Genomic DNA, 17,857 nt, shown 5'->3' on the forward strand with positions numbered 1-17,857 from the left:
ACATGACTGGGATTATATTATCTCATGTTGTATCCATTTTGGTGGTTTGCACAGAAACATAAGTAGAATAAAATAGGAAAAAAAAGCATACTCTGTAATGAATTTTGTCTGTTCTCTGTGTCTCCTGTGTGTTCAGGAGGCACAGCTTCAAGGCAGAAGGGCTTTCGAGGTTGCATCCGCTCTCTGCAGTTGAATGGTGTCACTCTGGACCTGGAGGAGAGAGCAAAGATCACCCCTGGGGTTCAGGCAGGATGCCCAGGCCATTGTAGCAGCTACGGCTCGCTGTGCCAGAATCAGGGTCGCTGTGTGGAGAGACCCACCAGCTTCTCCTGCGACTGCAGCTCATCCGCTTACACTGGACCTTTTTGCAACAAAGGTACAGAGACTTGGTCTTCAAGCTCAAATATGCATAATGTCAAATTGAAACTTACATTAAAAATCACTTAAAAGGTTAAATTTAGGGTTTAATAATATGTAGCCTTCGGTCACTTTAGCATTTGTGCAGTTCTTCTTCTTCTTCTTCCTCTATCAAAAGTCACATAATCCAAATTAACACAGGAACGAGTGTTTATATCTTTTGAAATTTTTAAAAACCCAGGCAGCATCTCTTGAGCAACTGTAGTTGCTGACCTCCAACAAAAACACCTTCACATGCGCTACAGTGCAGCACCTGGATGGCCTATAAATAAAACACTTATACAGTAATGTCATATATAAGTGAGGTCACACACAGCCGTGCTGGGGCACACTCCACACAACACATTCCTAATCCTGTGGACAACCTTTGGAGATATACTCTACTGTATATACTCAGGGATTAGCTGAGAGGTTTGGTTTGTACATGTAGATGTACGGCAACCAGTGTTGGAGACCAAAGTACAACCAAACGTATTGCTATAATGTGCAATAAACGTGTGCTGTTTTTGCCTTTGAAATAGTAGTTTTAAAGATAAAGATTAAGAGATGCATCACACACGAGGTGCACTTATCGACACTACTGTAATTGACTGTGACATGTTGGCCTTTCTGTTTGTATTTATGAATTAGACAGGAATTATTTGCTAACCTTTACCAAACCGTTTGAGAGTGATTGCAATCAGTGCAAGCTGGACAGCGATAGGAGACAGGTTGCCTCCCAATCAAAAGGCAATCAAAAGTGGTCGCCCAGAGGCTGTGTCACATGCCCAACTTCTGATTAACTATTTGCAACTACTTGTAATCAGTCGGCGAATGTGAAAAAACTCAAGTAAAACTTATTTATAAAATACAAACAAGGTCATAAAGTGCCTAAAATCAAGAGAAAATATAAATAAATAAAACGAATAAATGAACAACACTGTTAGAACATACAAGATGCAAGCTTACCAGCTACCTTTTCTATCACCTGAAAGCTACCAGTTTTTCCTTTAGCAGGTTGCTGTCCTATTTTTGGTTTAGTGTGACTGAGATGTAGTGTACTATCACTTGTGTCTTCATTCTGAAAGGCAAAACTAAGTTTTAAAATCTACTCAAATCCTTTTTAAACTGTGATGGAAAAGGATCAGTACTGCTGCTGACCAACACTGCTGCATGCAGGTGTATTTGATGTGGCATCTGCCTTCAAATCGAAGCCAAAATGCTTCTCATTAATTTTGGCTTGGTACCGGCACTGAGAGTGCAAAAGCTTGCAACCTTAATGGCAGGACTAAAGCCAGCCCAGGCAGGAGGAAAAGATAAGAGCCAAAGGGGAGACGTATTGATGTGGTGAGAGAGGAAGATCAGTTATGTTGACTTCTTAAAGAAGCCAAAAGAAGAGGAGGATTTTAAAATGGAAACCAGAAGCTTTGTGCAGATTTTCAACAGAACATTTCTGACAAATGTTTCATTTTCCGAAAACTGTCAGTAAAGAAACCCCTGCTGGGCATCCTGATGGAGAGATTCTGTCATAACACTAGTGCGTACCCATACTTCTATTTATTTAAGTTATCAGAGAAATATTGAGTCATCACATCAGCACAGTAACACAGCTTTATGTATATTCAGTTATTAACAATCCCAGCTGCGTTGCTTGTTGGAACTCTGCATTTTTATCTACAGTGGAAATCATAACTCTGACATCCGACTCTGTTATAATTAGAGAGCCAGATTTGTTATTGTTTGTTTTTTTTTCACCTGTCAGCTGGTTTCCTGTGGCTGCCTTTTCACCAGCTCACTAATTAGGTGTTGTCAATGAAACAGAGGCACAGCAAATTTAAATATATGAATCATTGATATTGTCTCTTGTGAGATTAGTTGTCAGTATGAAGACATAGTATTTATAGCCATGTAAATCATACTATACAGTATCTGCAGAATGATGTGGTTCAGTGAAATGACACAACTGGGATAATGTTTCTGGGGCTTATTTATCAGGTATAATGCGCATGAAATGGTAAAGAAATCCTTGATGTGAGGAAGAAGAACTACTAGCTAAAATCTAAAAGCTCAAGTAAAATCTTTCACAGCTTGTAAATTAATCATCTACATATTAAAATATAATGCCCGCCACAACTACTGCAAACTGCTGTAACTTCTATGTATGTAATTCAATTTATCGACTTCCTCCCTACAGAGGTTTCAGCCAGCTTCAAGTCAGAAACATCAGTCACCTATGCCTTCAAGGAGCAGATGGTGAACGAGCTGAACAGGAGCAGCAGCGCCAGCAGCTCCTTTCCCTCCTCCATCTACTCTGACATAACCCTAAAAGCAGAAAACGTGTCCCTGAGCTTCAGGACCAGCCAGAGTCCTGCTCTGCTCCTGTACGTCAGCTCCTACCACAGAGAGTACTTTGCTGTGCTGCTCAGCAAGCCAGGTGAGCACTGAGATCGGCTCTGTATTTTTAATAAGGAAAGTGTTCTTGCATCAAATACTTTGACTTGGCCTTTATAAAATAACCATGACCTTTTGTTGCTTATATTTATAAGCTGTAACAGTGGTGTAGTAGCATAAGGCAAAAATTGTAGCATCAGTTTCCTGTTCTTAGTTCACAGGAGTGGCACCCAGTATGGTCGTCTGCTGCTGTAGCCCATATGATTCAGGGTTTGAGTTGTTATTTGCGTTACTGTTGCCTTACTATCAGCTCAGTCAGTCTGTCCATTCTCCTCTGACATAAACCAGATGTTTTCAGTATTTACTCTTGTTTAGACTGTCTCTGTAAATCCTAGAGATGAGTGTATGGGGAAAATCCCAGTAAATCACCTGCTTCTCATTCAAAGTCATTTAAATCTCTTTCCTTCTCTGTTTTAATGCTCAATTTAATCAAAATGTAGACATGGTCATGGTCAATGGGCCTCCATGTTGCTGTCATGTGATTGGCTGATTGCGTATTTGCCTTAGTGAGCAGTTGAACAGGTATACCTAAAAAAGTGATGAGTGTTACATAAAATGAAAAGTTGTTTTTTCAGTCTTATCAAAATAACAGATTTAAATGGATTTCTAAAGCTATTTATTGGTGTTTCTGTAATAGGCATGTAATAGTGAATGACATCAAAATCAAGAATTCAGACAATGAAGGCCTCGTCCATAACTTCAGTTCTTCTCCGTTTGTCATCCTTCTTATTTTCTAATACAATGAGTCTTCCTGCCCTCGCTCACCTTCTTTTTCCTATCATCAAGTTCTCCTCTTCTCTATTCCTGTTCACTTCTGTGTTTAATCAACTCTCCGTGAGTTCAGCCAGAAAAGAGACAAGAGGGGCCCATCTGAGTTGGAAAGGACAAAGAAGGCTGATAGACCTATTGAAAGTGGGATACCACCTAAATTAGCTGTAAATAGACTGCGAATTGGCTGCTTTAATAACCCAGGAGGAAGCTGATGACCAGCAGGTCACACAGTTGCCATGGTGATCAGGTAGTCAACATGACACGACAATAAACTGAAGCACCCCATTAAAACTCTTGGACAAGCCTTTTCTGGTGAAAAGAGTCTGTGCCAAGACTGCGAGCAGCTTGGTTGATGTGTCGCTGCTGCTGTGCTGTTACTGCGCCTGTGTAACATTTTTATCTTTGCTGTAGTTTTAAACAGGAAGATTATGTTTCATCGCATGTCTAAATTAAGGATACGTCTGCTGAAATTCAGCACTTTTCTGATTGTCAATGAAAAAGATGATCAAGCCAATAAATAAACAATCTACCACCATGTTTTGGTCTTTGTAACCAAAGCCTAACACTGGGGCACTCGGGCTCAGAAGGTAAAGTTGGTCCCTGTCTCCTCTTGTCTGCATGTCGAAACGTTCTAGAAAAAAGTACGATATAAAGGTTTGTAAAATGGCATTTTAGTGTGAAAGTGCTTTAAATGGTCAGTAAGGCTAAAAATTATTACATGAACACCAGTCTATGCACCATTACAATTTACACCAATCAATATTTTCGGGTCTTGTTCATGAAGGATGGAAGAGTGGATGGTGCATTACTCTGCTGTTGTAAAGAGAGGCGGGTGTGAAGTCAAAGCTGATAATTTACTGGTCAATCTATGTTTCTTCCCTCAGCTATGGCCATGAGCTGTGAGTAGAGATGGAAAGAATAAGATCACAGATACAAGTAGCAGAAATGAGCTTTCTCTACAGGGTGCTGGGACTCAGCTTTAGAGCTAAAGTGAGGAGCTTGGTCATCCAGGACAGCTTAAAGTAGAAGTACTAATCCTTGAGGAGCTAGTTGGGGTGATTCGAGTATCTGACTTAGGCACATCCGAGGGGAGCTAACAGGTGGAGACCTCATAGGTTGATCCAGGACACACTGTCATAGTCCCTGGGTCTTGGACCTAGGGTTTTGAGTTTCTAGGATTTGGGGGGTTTCTGGTTTTGTATTTTTAATAATCTTGTATTTTGGTTCTATATTCTGAATTATTTATGTTACCTGGTCTTATGATGATTCCTGTTTTCTGTGCCATTAATTCTCAGATTGCCTAGTTATTAGGTTGATTAGGCCCATTTTGATATTCCTATTCTGTCTTTCCAGTCTTGTCTCTGAACTCACTAACACAGTCTTGTGTTAGTGAGTTCCTGTTTTATTTTGGTAGTCTCTTGTCCCATATGCATTCTGTTCAGTTTGACTCCCCCTGTGCCATTAGTTAGATTTTGCTCAGCTCTGTGCCCCAGGTATCTCCACTCTGCCCTCATCTTGCTTTTGTCAGTTACTTTTGTCCTTTGTTGCATTCTCCCTCTTGCGGTGTGCCTCATTTGTAAGCTTCTGATTTCAGCTATGCCTGAGTTATTTTGTCTTTGTCTTCATTTAATGCTGTTGACATGTGATTTTTTTTATTTTTAATAATATTTAATCTATATAAATATTGAAGTGGCATAGCTGTCCAAATAGCCCTAAGTGAAAGGTTTTAATTCGGGTACATTATGCGTGTATTGTTATGTTTAACTGGATAACCTGCGTCTCAACAGGAAACCAGGAAACACGAGACTGAGAATATTATTCATAATAATCTCAATGTTCAGATTTTCTTGTGAATTATGTGCTAATGTTTTTAACTTGTCTAGCTGAAGATCAGAATTAAGAATTAGTAATAAATACTCTAACAAGCTTTAGAGTATATGGAACCACTCTTGCTCATTAATTCTCTTTTTTTTCTACAATGTACAGCTTGTGTATAGAAAGGTAATGGTTATTGAAAATCATGTTATTAAAACCAGTTAAAGTTGTTAAATGTATTAAATGTATTAAAAGATTATATAAAGGCAAAACATGTTGCTATGGAGTCCTCGATTCAGCTTAACAACTTAACACAAAGATCAAAATCTTAAAATTGTCCGCTACAGTTAAAAATTAGTTAAAACTATCCAAAAAGAGTTGTAAATGAGGAGCTAAAAATCTGGCCATCAGTTAAATGGTTTACTAACAGTATAGATTAACACTTTAAATAACAATAGAAAATATAGACAAGCATGTTAACAATGGGAACAAAAAAAGTGACTAAAAATTATGGTCAATAGCCTCGTAGCTGTTAAAGTAGTGGGTAACAGTGAGCAAGCAGTATGGACAGTTGAGACTGGATTTGAGAATTGATAAGCTGAACATCGATCAGATCCAATAGGGTTGAATACAATGTGATTTGGGTCCAATTCAAAGGGCTTATGTGAGTACACCAGATTGAAAAGATTAAAAGCGCTGCTTTGAAGAGTTGGATTAAACTATAATTGGATCTGTTCTTTGACAGAAAATGTCATCAGCTTCATCCTTTTGGCAGTTTTAGCCCACACCACACACATTGAGATGATTCTGGGACTGTTAACATGCTTTGCACTGTATTTGAATTTTAGTGGAAAAGTCAGCTCGTGAAATTTATCTTACTAATATTCAATGTTCTGTTATGAAGCTAATGTTGTCTTGTAGGCTAACAGCTGTGAGTGAACACAGGTTTTGAAAATCCTGCAGGTTTTTCTGTCGCTGCTGCTGAAGATTTTAGAGCTTAAAGCATTGCATTCAGAAGCTACAGTAGTGAAAATTATACTGAATACAGCTTGAATGTGGTGGTATCATTACATAATTTACCATAATTATACTTTTTTCTTACATTAAAACCGTTAGAAGAAAGGGGCTTGTCTGACTGAAATTCCATTTATAAGCCATGTTTCCACTTTTACGCTTATAATTTGTGAAACCAGTTGTTAAATCAGTGAGGCTCCACCTTCACGTTCAACCATCTAATATCAGACTGCTGAAATGAGAGCATTAATACCTCTTATTTCATACCTGTTATTCATTCAAGTACATAAGAGGTAACAGGTGCACTGAAATTTGTGATTCATTCGTGGGATATTTTAGCTACCTGAAAGCTGTAAAAGTGAAAGAGTGAATTTGACTGTCTGTAAACAGACTTATTCTAGTTTAGACCCATCTAGTAAAAGCATGGAAATGCCTTTTCCGCACTTGAATTGGTATTTCTACAGGAAAATGTGTTTTAGACAGCATTTTATAGGCTTTTTTTAGGGAGTCTCTACATCCATTTGCGGATGACGATAAGGGCGGAAATTAGCCTCAGGCACATACAGATAATATATTTCTAATAGACTGAACAAAAACAATGTGCATGCAAATTTCTGCTTTTTTCCACACAGTTTTAGTTGTGAATCTCTAGAGTTTTATACTTCTGGCACCTGGTGCTGTTAGTGATGGCTGAACCTTTCAACTTCAGTATTTGTTAACTTTTTACCGCCTACAAGCTTAAAGCTGGCTGACAAACTCTGTCTGTGGAGTAATTTCAGTCTTTCAGCTCGGCAATCACCTCCCCTGACTTGTTAATCGTGGTCATTACAGTGTGAACACACTTTATAACTGCCTTTGGCTCACTGCTGTTTCTTCACCTTTAATAAGCACAGTTCAAAAGCCAAACGGGTGTTAAAAGTATTAAATTGTTAAAAAAAAAATTATTAGCAGAGCTGAAAATATGAATAATGCATGATTTGAAACTTGGAACAGGTTTCTTTTTCGCCCCATTTTTTTCTGCTGCTCTCACTTTGTCTCCCTTAACTCTTAACCTCCCCTGTCGTTGTTCTCATGACCAAATTAATATTAAAGATATGCCGATATTAATAGGAGTAAACATAATGTGTTTAAATTTGCAGTGGATGACGGAAAATGTACTTTTGAGAAAGGCCTGATCAGCAACACATTTTCCTACAACCAGTGGTGATCAGTCATTATTCATTTAAAAAAGGTGTGAGGAAAATCTAAATACTTCATGCTGTAGAGAGCCTGGCTTTTCCAAATACTGAATTATTTTGGGATATTTTTTGGATCATTGTTCAGTCGCTAATACCCTTGAAGAGCTAGATCTTTTGAATTAATATATTCTTTAATATATTAATGATTATGTAATGAGGCATATATATGGAGAAAATTTGATTGGGTTCATTTTTAATATAAATTGCAAGATGGCTTTTAAAATGCTACAAACGTAAAAGGTTTATGTTTGGAATTAAGTCATGAAGGTTTGAAATTAGGAATTGTACACTCACTGGCTACTTAGTTAGTTTTTATAGTCTTGGGTTGGATCATGATTTGTCTATAGAACTCTCTTAATTCTTCGTGACACCTTTATACTCCATTCTCATGCTAGGTTTGAACTTCAGCAGCCGAACTTCTAAAGCCCCCCTTATTTTAAGCAGAGGCTGGAGGATCCAGAACAAGGACCTCCGGAGCATTTAAAAAGGTTTAATAGAGTGAATAACACCAATGTCTAGAGCTGGCAAAAGAGGAGGCACATCAAGTAAATGTGATGAAAATGACAGCAGAGAGTGGACAAGGAGGAAAGTGGAAAAACCTTTGCAGAAGAGAAAAAAATCACTCGAATGTCAAAACCACACTGGTGGCAAAATCAAGGGAAGAGTGAGTAGCACAACCAGATTATATATGCAGCAGGTTGATGAGTGGATGAGACCAGGTATAAACATAACATAAAAAGTTTTGACACATGACTAAAACTGTTTACTGGATGTAGACACTCCCCCACTTTATAATTTGCATCTAAATTTGCCATTTCCACCTCAAGTTATTAGACACTGCAATTGAGACATTTCCAGGGAAGAAGTGCAATTTTCATTAACACAGAAGTGGAGGAAAGGAAATGTGAGTTTCCAGAAAGATGGCTCGAATAACTTTCAAAGCAAAAAAGCAACAGAGGACCAAATAAATAATCCTACAATAAAAGCACACCATTATATAACTGAAGCTACTTATAACATTCACAGTAAAGTTAAAAAGGTAAACTGTACATATTGACAGACGTGTGTGCGTTTGAAAACAGAAAGATTAAATGATAATGATAATGAATGCAAGTGCAAATGTAAATCTTGGCTGTTTTTGTTTCATGTTAAGCTTCTTTTTTTTTTATTTCCTCTTCACTTTATAAAGTTCAGCATGCTCTTGAAAATGAGCATCACATAGTCTAGAATATGCATGAGATCCACACCAGCTGCCTACACAAAAATCAACTGGTATGAAAGAATTCCAATACTTACTTTGGTATTTTAATATATAACACCAGCTTATTAAGAGAAAGGCAGGGACAATGAGTCCACACAATGGGCAGAGATGGCGAGGGGAAGGATGCATGGCGACAATAAAATCTGTATTTTTTTAATATAATCAGAGAAAAATGTCTTTAGTTATGTAAGGTAATTTTAGACAACATTTTCGTCAACTAGATGCAGGAGCTTTAGAATCTACCTATTCAAAGATGTATTCATTGTTATTCAGTCCTGTCTTTTGTGCCACACAGAAATATAGCAGTTCACTGTGCTGTTGTTAACCACAGATAAGCTAGAGGTGAGGTACAGACTGGACAGCAGCAAAGATGCAGAGATACTGAGGAGCAAAGTGAAGAACCTGGCCGACCGACAGCTGCATGTTGTTACCATCAGTCGACTGGCAGACGTTGTCTCTGTGCAGGTAATACACACGTGCAAACAAAAAGCACTCGACCCGTCTTCTTAGTCAATAATAAACAATAAGTCAGCCTCTGTCAGCAGAAGAAGCAGCAGACAGCAGGGACATGAAACACTCAGATACAATAAAGTGATGCAGTGAAAGATGTGGATGAAATGCACATCTTAAAGTTCCTTTTCTGCACATTCAGCAACACAAATGGTGCTGTACAATGATCATATTCTACCTATTTCACATTTACAGTTTGTGTTTTTCAGGTAAAACCTCTCTGAAAATCTGTATTTACATTATGTAATTTGTTGTATATACCAAAGTACTCACTAACTATTCAAGTGTTGGCGTTTATTTGAAAGCCCATTTTGAAGGGAAACCTTTTATTTTCTGTCAGATTGACCAGAATCCCAAAGAGGACTTCAACCTGACATCTGGTGTAGAATTCAATGGCATAAGGTCGCTGGTTCTTGGCAGAGTGCACGGTAAGTGAGACAGCAAGGCCTTTCAGGCTGAAGAGCACTCAGACGAAATTATTTTTTCTGCTATATCAGACAATAAGGCTTTCAAAACTTTCCTCACGATGGTTCCCTCACTGGAGGCGGTGTTGTCTAGACTCTATAGGGTATATACGACAGAAGGTTTGCTTTCAGTTTTACTGCACAAAATGACAAGAACAAAACGGTAGATTGCAAACTCCATCCAGGCCAGAAACAATTATTCCCTGCTGTTAACATAACACCAACTTTACTACAACTTTACAACTTCATTACATGCTAACCATAGACAGAATACAAAATTAAAGCTGCTGTGACATCAGCCACCGGTTCCTGAAAGACTGAGACGAATGTTTCTGCCGTTGCAATCTTGGTTGCATAGTTTTCTGTTTTTGAGACTTCTACATCATCTGTGTATATTTTCCCCTTCTGAAAAAACTAAATAAATTGCTTAATATATTTTAAAGGAATTTTTTTAAAAATGCCAGATGCAGCAAAATACATTGCAAGTTAAATTATTTTTATACAAATTCATCAGATGGTTCAAAACAATTTCTATTTTATAAACATTTGAATTTTCTGGCAACTATTTAATCATTCAGGCTTTAAAGGGTTAAAGCTGTGTGTCCCGACTCCAGTCAAGCACCTAAAGCTTGACTTTCAACAAGTAACAAAACCAGTGACCTCAAATGCACTAAGATTCGTTTCAGGGTCACGTCACAGGCAAAAAGTACAGAGGAGAAAATGAGCCAAAGAACAGAAAAGTTTCATGTGTGTCTTCATGCTTTCTTGAGTATTTTTGGATCTTTTTTGTTTTGTTGTTGCTTTTTTGTTGGATTCTCCAGTAACCTTGTTTTTGCTCCCAGCCTTTTGTCACCATTATTTGTACTTTTTTTTGTTTTTGTATTAAAACATTTGATCATTCATAACAACTAAATGTACAACATTAGCATCTTTAATAGGTTCACTGATGCCAGTTTTCACCTCATAGCGAAACTGCATCAGTAACCTCATCATTGTCATCTTCTCCTAGTAATTATGAGTGCATTGCAGTGGAGTTAATAGACTTCAGACTATTTGGAAGAGAGAGAACCAGACACTGATTATTTGGTCAATACTCTAAATCAACCACTGCACCTACCACTTTGAAGCAATATTCTTTCAGCGGCTCTTGTTTTCTTATTATCTGCTGGCAGCACTTTAATTTAATTTGTTTTGACCAAAGAATTATTTTTCCTTCTTGTTCTTTAGCAGAGTTACAGCAGCACTGCTAAAGCAAAATCCCTTTTAAAAAAGTAAAGTAATCACTATCCTTACTGTACATTTTATAAAACATCACAGTCTGTGTGCTTGTCTTTTCTCTATAGATTCTGAGGGGTTGGATCCGGACTTGGCTCAGATTGCTTCTCTGGGTTTCACTGGCTGTCTATCTGCTGTCCTCTTTAACTCCATCAGCCCTCTGAAAGCTGCTCTGCTCCACCCAAAAACTAGTCCTGTTACCGTAACTGGTCCGCTGATCCAGTCCATTTGTGGCTTCACTTCAGCCAACCTCTCTCATGCAACAGAAACCACACACCATCTATCAGGTAAGAGGGTTATTTCCTTGCTTTCTTTATTGGTATTGGAGATTAAAGGAGATTGAAGTGGTGGCAATGATGGTCAAACCAATTGTGTCTCCAACACAGTTTTGTTCTATCCCTCGCATGGCTTCAGATCATGCAGAGAGCATTTCAGAAGCAGAGCATGTTGTCTGCATGGGGTCATCTGTTTTAAGAGTTGACTGGATTTTCTCTGCTGTTCCTGTATCTGACTTCCTGCTCTCCTTATCTGATTTGTTCAGCTTGAAATGGCGTACATAAAAAAATAGAGCTGGTGCTATTTTAAGTGACGCAGAGTGGTTTGCTTTGAAATCACTGGCTGATTTCTTTTCTTTTCAGATGCTTTTTATTTTCGTTTCCTCGGACACTTCAGTTTAGGCATCTGATTCAGGCCTCTTTACATTAACACTGCATGTTGCAAAGTGTCAGTTAGATTGCGCATGTGTATGTGGCATCAGGAGATCCTTTAAAAGCATCCATATGGGACGAGTTAAGAGTGACACCACTGCTACTGCCACAGCACAAATGCCAAAGGACACCTGAGACAGCAGCAGTTTTGCCAAATGAGAATGAAAATTAGAAAGGACTGGTGTCTCATAGGCAGAAAAAATATGATTTATTTTAACTTTAGACCATATATGTGTTTAAAAGACTATTAATACGGTTTGAAAATATAATACTGTGTCTCTACCAATGACCAAGATATTTGAATTTCTAAAGCTGCGCTTCCTATTTAATGAGCCATTGCTTCCTCAGTTGTGTTATATGCAGATCTGGAATCACGCATAATGACTAGGTGAAGACAATCTCGACATTTCATGGAGCAATTTCTGCTGGATGATGGTTTTTCTGCATTATTCCTGCTACCAGGACAGTGTCAAACATCAGTTTTTTTTATGTCAGCCTCTACAGATGTTCTTTTTACAATTGCAAATGCATGTGTCAGGGAACGGAATTAATTGTAATGACATTATTCTGGTGGTTTGCATAATTAGAACATCATCCAAATAGCTTTGAATATCATCATAAATGCAGTGTCTGGTCTCCCCCTGCAGATTTTCAAATAAACACTGCTACAAAAAAAGAAAAGAAAGAAAAGAAAGATGCCAAACTCCTTACCACTCAGACTTAGCATGTCTCAGGTTTCTGCACAGCGGAGCAATAACAGTCATAGAGGTCATGTGCTATTCTTGTAAAAGTCAGTCTAAACGTATTACAGGAAATTAAGGCATATATTAAAACACACAGATTTGTAGTTAGGGGACAACGCTTGGACATGTCTCATCTGTAAAAGGTGCAGTATCCTCCACACAGGTCAGATAGTGAGTAGTAAACACATCCTACAATATTTATAATGTTCCTTTACCACACAGCCGCGGGATTATGTTTCCCATCAGACTCAAATAATTAATATTACTGAAATTCATATCATAGGCACTTCTGTGTGGGTGATACCTCTCCAACTTCATGATGAGACCTTTGGGACTCTAATGCTGTTGTGCACTGCAGTAATGGCTAGAAAATGAGGCAATTAATTTGAACCAGGGGTGAGAGTTTGCGTTGTCATATCCTTCCCCTGTGGTCACTCATCTAATCCACTCTCAGTGAAAGTCCCACCGTAGATGATTCCTGTTTCCCCCTCTCTGCACTCTTTTGAGCATGTCTCAATATCTATTTTTCGCCTCACTAATGGCCATCTTTTGCTTCCTTATTTTTCTTTTTCTCTTATCTATTCTTTGTACTTTATTTCATCATCTTCTTTCTGTTCCCCTGTGATCCTTTTGCTGCAAATTCCCTCTTTTCTCTGTCATATTTTCGTTCTCCCTGCACCTTTTCTTCTATGTCTCTGTTCTGCAGGCCAGTCTGGATCAGTGGGAACAGGTCAGCCTTTAGTGAATGCCATCAGGAGTGACTCAGCTCTCATCGGAGGTACTGTGGCAGCAACCTGTTTCAGTGTGGCCCTACCATTATCCTCAATCATGAGACAGAAACTGTGTACAAAGCCAACGGGGATAATGTGATGTCAAGTCAGTTAATAGACAGTTTCAAACTTGTTCTCCTATCACATCTTTTTCCCTTTATTGGAATTCATTTATACCTTTCTTTTGATACACCTCAGTGCAGAGGAACTGGCAGTGAAATGATGATTAAAACTGATCTGCATGTTGTGCAAATGAAAGCCCACAGCTGCCTCTCAAACAGCTTGACTGTGTCTGAATACACAAAGGAAAACATGGCTAATTAGAATACAAATTATGTTCGACTCCAAGTACAATTCCTGTCAGTTTTTGTTATTGCTAACATCAGTGTAGATACCTTCTAATAGCTCAAATTGCCCAGGGAGCCTGGAGACAATGTGGACCGTGCAGTACTAATGATGGAGCAAAGCAATTTTGTTTTCTGTGTCTGTTGGGCCACTGACCACTCGCCTTTAGATAGGAGTTTTATTTCATAATGTTTTGTTTTCAGTTTGGCTCTCCGGTGATAATTTATCCCAATTGAAAATAAGACAAAAGCACTCAAGTGTAACCAGTTTAGTTTCCTGAATCTGCTTTCATTTTAGAACAGCAGTGAATAGTTTCAGCCTTTTTCAGGAGTTTCCAGAGGTGGTGTGTGTCCTGCATTATGATTTGCATAAAGTAGTCCAGACTGTGGGCACATACCATAAGGCTATAACTGGCTTTATTTCAATATGTAAAGGACTGAGAGAGTTGCAGTTATTTTTACAAGAAAAAATGTAAAGATGTATGCAAACTTGAAGAAACTTTTAATTTCAACTTTGACAATTAACAGGTGTCAACAATTCATGATGCATAAAATGTTTTTTCTTTTGATTACATATAGTGCTGACATATTTTAGACTGTTGCAGGTATATTTTCAGTGATGTATTATAAAAGAATATCTCACCTCCATGTTACACATATGGCTGGGTGTTTCATTATAGGCTGCTCCTTTTTCTCCCGACTCTCTTTCCTTTATTGGCAGCATGTGTACACCGTACATGTGGTTCTGATGAATCACGTAAAGCAAACAAAAGAAAATTATGGCATCCTTAGAACAGGGTGATATGTGCTGTGGCTTTCTGTGGAAGTCTTATGAAAAACAAAAAAACTGAAAGTAAAGTTAAAACAATGTACCAATAAGGCCAATTGAAATTTCCTGAAATGTTCAAAACTCAGTCCAATCCGCAAATTGCTGGCTAGAGAATTTCACGAGTTTTTCATTAGACATGAAGAAAAAACAGAAACATAGATTCAAACAGATTGTCTCTACGAACACTAACTTTTAGGAAAAATGCTAATCTAATAAAGGTCAACGTTGGCTTAATCTAGTGTGATACCTAGAAAACATGAACAAGAGTTTTCATTTTTATCAAAGGCAAAAAATATGCTTTGAATTTCAAAATGACATTTTTAAAACTGTTCCATTAACATTTTTCAGGTGTGACTTTTTATTTTTATGAGTCGAGTCAGAACTTTTTGATTGCACCTCATAGTTGCATACCCCGTAATTGCTTTTTTAAGTAAGGCTGCCGTTGTCGCATACAGTTTGCATGGAAGACGTCGACTTGTTTGCAACCACTAAATTTCAAAAAGTCAAAACACAAACAAAGACAGTGAATGTCTAAGCCTAACCCTAACTGCTGAAATCAACATGTTTCAAAAGGTGTAACTTTGAAGGTGAATGGTCTCCATTTTTGGTCGTGTCTCACTCTTCACAATTTCACCACGGCTTAGAGAGCAGTTGGCAAGTGTTGGCATCTTCAGTATCAGCTGTCGGTGACCATAGCAATCTGCTACCAACTACAGCAACTGTAAAGAGGTTTTCAGTGCTGCACTGTCTCTTTGCAGGTAATTTCACATAGCAACAAGAAGGTCAGGAATTTCTCATTTTTCCCTAGCGATGAGTGTTTGCCATGAAGTCTCCAACAGTTACATCCACTCTTTATGTGAAGTCTACAGTTGATGTCGTTAACATAGACTTACATTGCCTCTGCCATACTGTTATAACTTTGTCCATTTATTTGCAGGTGTGATAGCCGTGGTGATCTTTGTGACCGTGTCTGCATTAGCCATAATGGCCCGATTCCTCTACAGGAGGAAATGCACATGTCAGCGGCAGGAAGTAAAAACAGTGAAACCTGAAGACAATCCAGAGTTGCCATTCAGAAGCCGGATCACTTCACAGAACGGTCCCACTGAGAACCAGAAGGAATATTTTATTTAAGTGACGGTTCAACTTGCTTCTGACCTGGCAGTGTTGGAGCTGAGGGGACAGACAGAGATAGAGATGCCTTGTCAAGCCTCAGTGCTTTACACAACAAACTGAGCCTGACTACTGGCTCAACAAGACAGGAAGACACAGACAGAACCAGAAACTCATGTTCTTTCATTTTGTTTGCTTTGTTTTTGCTTCTATGGTAGTGTTTTTAAACAGACTCTAAAAATGGTCATTTGTCAATATCATCGGTGGAAAAACTGTACATAGAAAATGATGTAAATGTTACAATTCTGACTTTATATCAACCACTCTTGTGATTATAGAAAGAACAGGACAAGAACAGGAATGATGTTGATAATGAATGTCTGCTGTTTTGTCAGTGAGCTCAGTTCATCTATTTTAATGTTATATTTCATGGTGGGAAAGAAAATCTGTTCACAATGAACATGTTTGTGTTCTCTTTTCTTTAACATTATCTGTTATTCATGCTTCTTTCATTGTTACACAAAGCAAAGCATGGCTTGTATTTATTTTCTGAAATCTGTTTTTCGTCTTTCATCTCTATCACATCTTTTTATATCACGCATGATAAGCACCAGTAATGGATACACCACACTTCATTACTTCCCGCCTCCGGTTCTGAGTAGTAAAGTTACTATGAAGGCATTCCACTTTTTGTCCCAATATCATTTTTTTCCTTTTATCTGAAAGTCAAGTATGAACATGTTTTTTTATGTATCAACTGGTGCAGACCAAAGGACTATATGAAAAATGGCTCAAAATATAATATTTATGTTACACAAGTACCTCCAACCCACCCTCTGGCCAAATAAAACCCCCAAAATTGCGCCTATAAGTTTCACCTTCATTGAAAACAACTTGTTTAGGTTTATCAAGTTTTGGGTTAACAACACAAGAAATACATTGCTGTCTTATGTAAAATATTTTGTCATCCCATCACTCCACCCAAACTCCTCTCTGCGGAAGGTTAGTGAGATTAGAATAACCTCATCTAAATTCTTCCGTTCCTCTCATTGTGTTCATTGCTCTTAGCTGGGAATGGTGTGAAAATTAAATGTAGTGAAACGCTTGCATACACAGTATATGGTCATGTTTTTGCTGAGATCATTGTAAGTTGTCTTTTTCTATGGTGTATTTTAAGCAAAGACTGGATTTCAGTTTTATTGTATTTTCTCTTTTACTTTTCTCTTTTACCGATTCAGCAGCATCTTCGTGTGCAAGTTAAAATTTTTCACTAAAAAAGTGAGTAAATGACCCCTACGATAAACCCGACCTTTGAACTGAGGAGAAGTCGTGGAAGTGTGTTCAGTGATGGCACCAAATGCTTGCAGGGCATGCTGGGAAAAACGACATAGCTTTATCACTCCACTACATGCAGAAACATGCAGACAGGTCTGGAGGATGTGGATGTAATGAGGAACAGAAGACCAAATAATAATGTTGATTAAATGCAAAACCACAGACTAAAGAGGACACTGAATCAGTTTATATAGTGTGAACTCTTTAGTGAATGTCGTGTTGAGTTGTTTTGAAGAGTACTTTTCAAGGTGGTGTTGATAGGTTTGGTTCTCTTCTAGTAGTGCTTCACTTCTGAACTATAGCAGCACAATCCTTTTTAATCGTACTGAAGGTTTACTGTGGTGTTAGTGAGTTAGAGTGACCTGCTGTTAGAGTTTAATTTGTACAGCTATTTTAGTAACAAACACAGTTTTTTGTTCGGTGAATTGAAAATAAATGATCTTTTTCTGAAGTGGCTTTATCTTTTCTTTCACTTGAATTATAACCCTGCATTTTTATTGCATTATTAACCTTTCTGTTCTGTTACTGAAGCTGTAATTTTTCCATCACTGACTCCATTAACATGAGCACAGTCTCTGCGAAATGGTACAGAGTAGAGTTGAATCAATGAACATGAGCTTTAGAGCTTGATCAATGAGCGGCTTTTAGTACTTGCAAGACGCTCCATCAATTGAGATTTAGACAGCTAATGTCTGAATCAATTATTTCTCTGTTAAATTAAGTCGAAACAGCCAATTTAATTACCATAAATTTACATCTCTGAATGTTAGGCTCTATAAAAGTTAGGTGGGACTTTTTCTTCACCATGTGACATTTCTAAT

At 38.0% G+C, this 17,857-nt stretch overlaps 1 protein-coding gene across 2 annotated transcripts in view; it reads left to right on the forward strand.

Moving 5' to 3' along the window:
• Positions 1–17,478, forward strand: part of LOC100710372 (contactin-associated protein-like 4) — an 80,614-nt gene extending 63,136 nt beyond the window's left edge. Inside the window, exons 18-24 of one of the 2 annotated variants that reach the window (XM_025897765.1) lie at positions 137–376; positions 2,591–2,830; positions 9,278–9,411; positions 9,797–9,884; positions 11,264–11,482; positions 13,352–13,423; positions 15,526–17,478. In XM_025897765.1, coding sequence (XP_025753550.1) covers positions 137–376; positions 2,591–2,830; positions 9,278–9,411; positions 9,797–9,884; positions 11,264–11,482; positions 13,352–13,423; positions 15,526–15,722 — 1,190 coding nt within the window. In that variant the 3' untranslated portion in view covers positions 15,723–17,478. The remainder of the gene's footprint in view (positions 1–136; positions 377–2,590; positions 2,831–9,277; positions 9,412–9,796; positions 9,885–11,263; positions 11,483–13,351; positions 13,424–15,525) is intronic. The other variant, XM_025897766.1, reaches the window with a different exon arrangement.
• The last annotated feature ends 379 nt before the right edge of the window (positions 17,479–17,857 follow it).

The sequence above is a fragment of the Oreochromis niloticus genome, linkage group LG13 (genome assembly GCF_001858045.2).
Source record: "Oreochromis niloticus isolate F11D_XX linkage group LG13, O_niloticus_UMD_NMBU, whole genome shotgun sequence".
NCBI lineage: Eukaryota > Metazoa > Chordata > Actinopteri > Cichliformes > Cichlidae > Oreochromis > Oreochromis niloticus.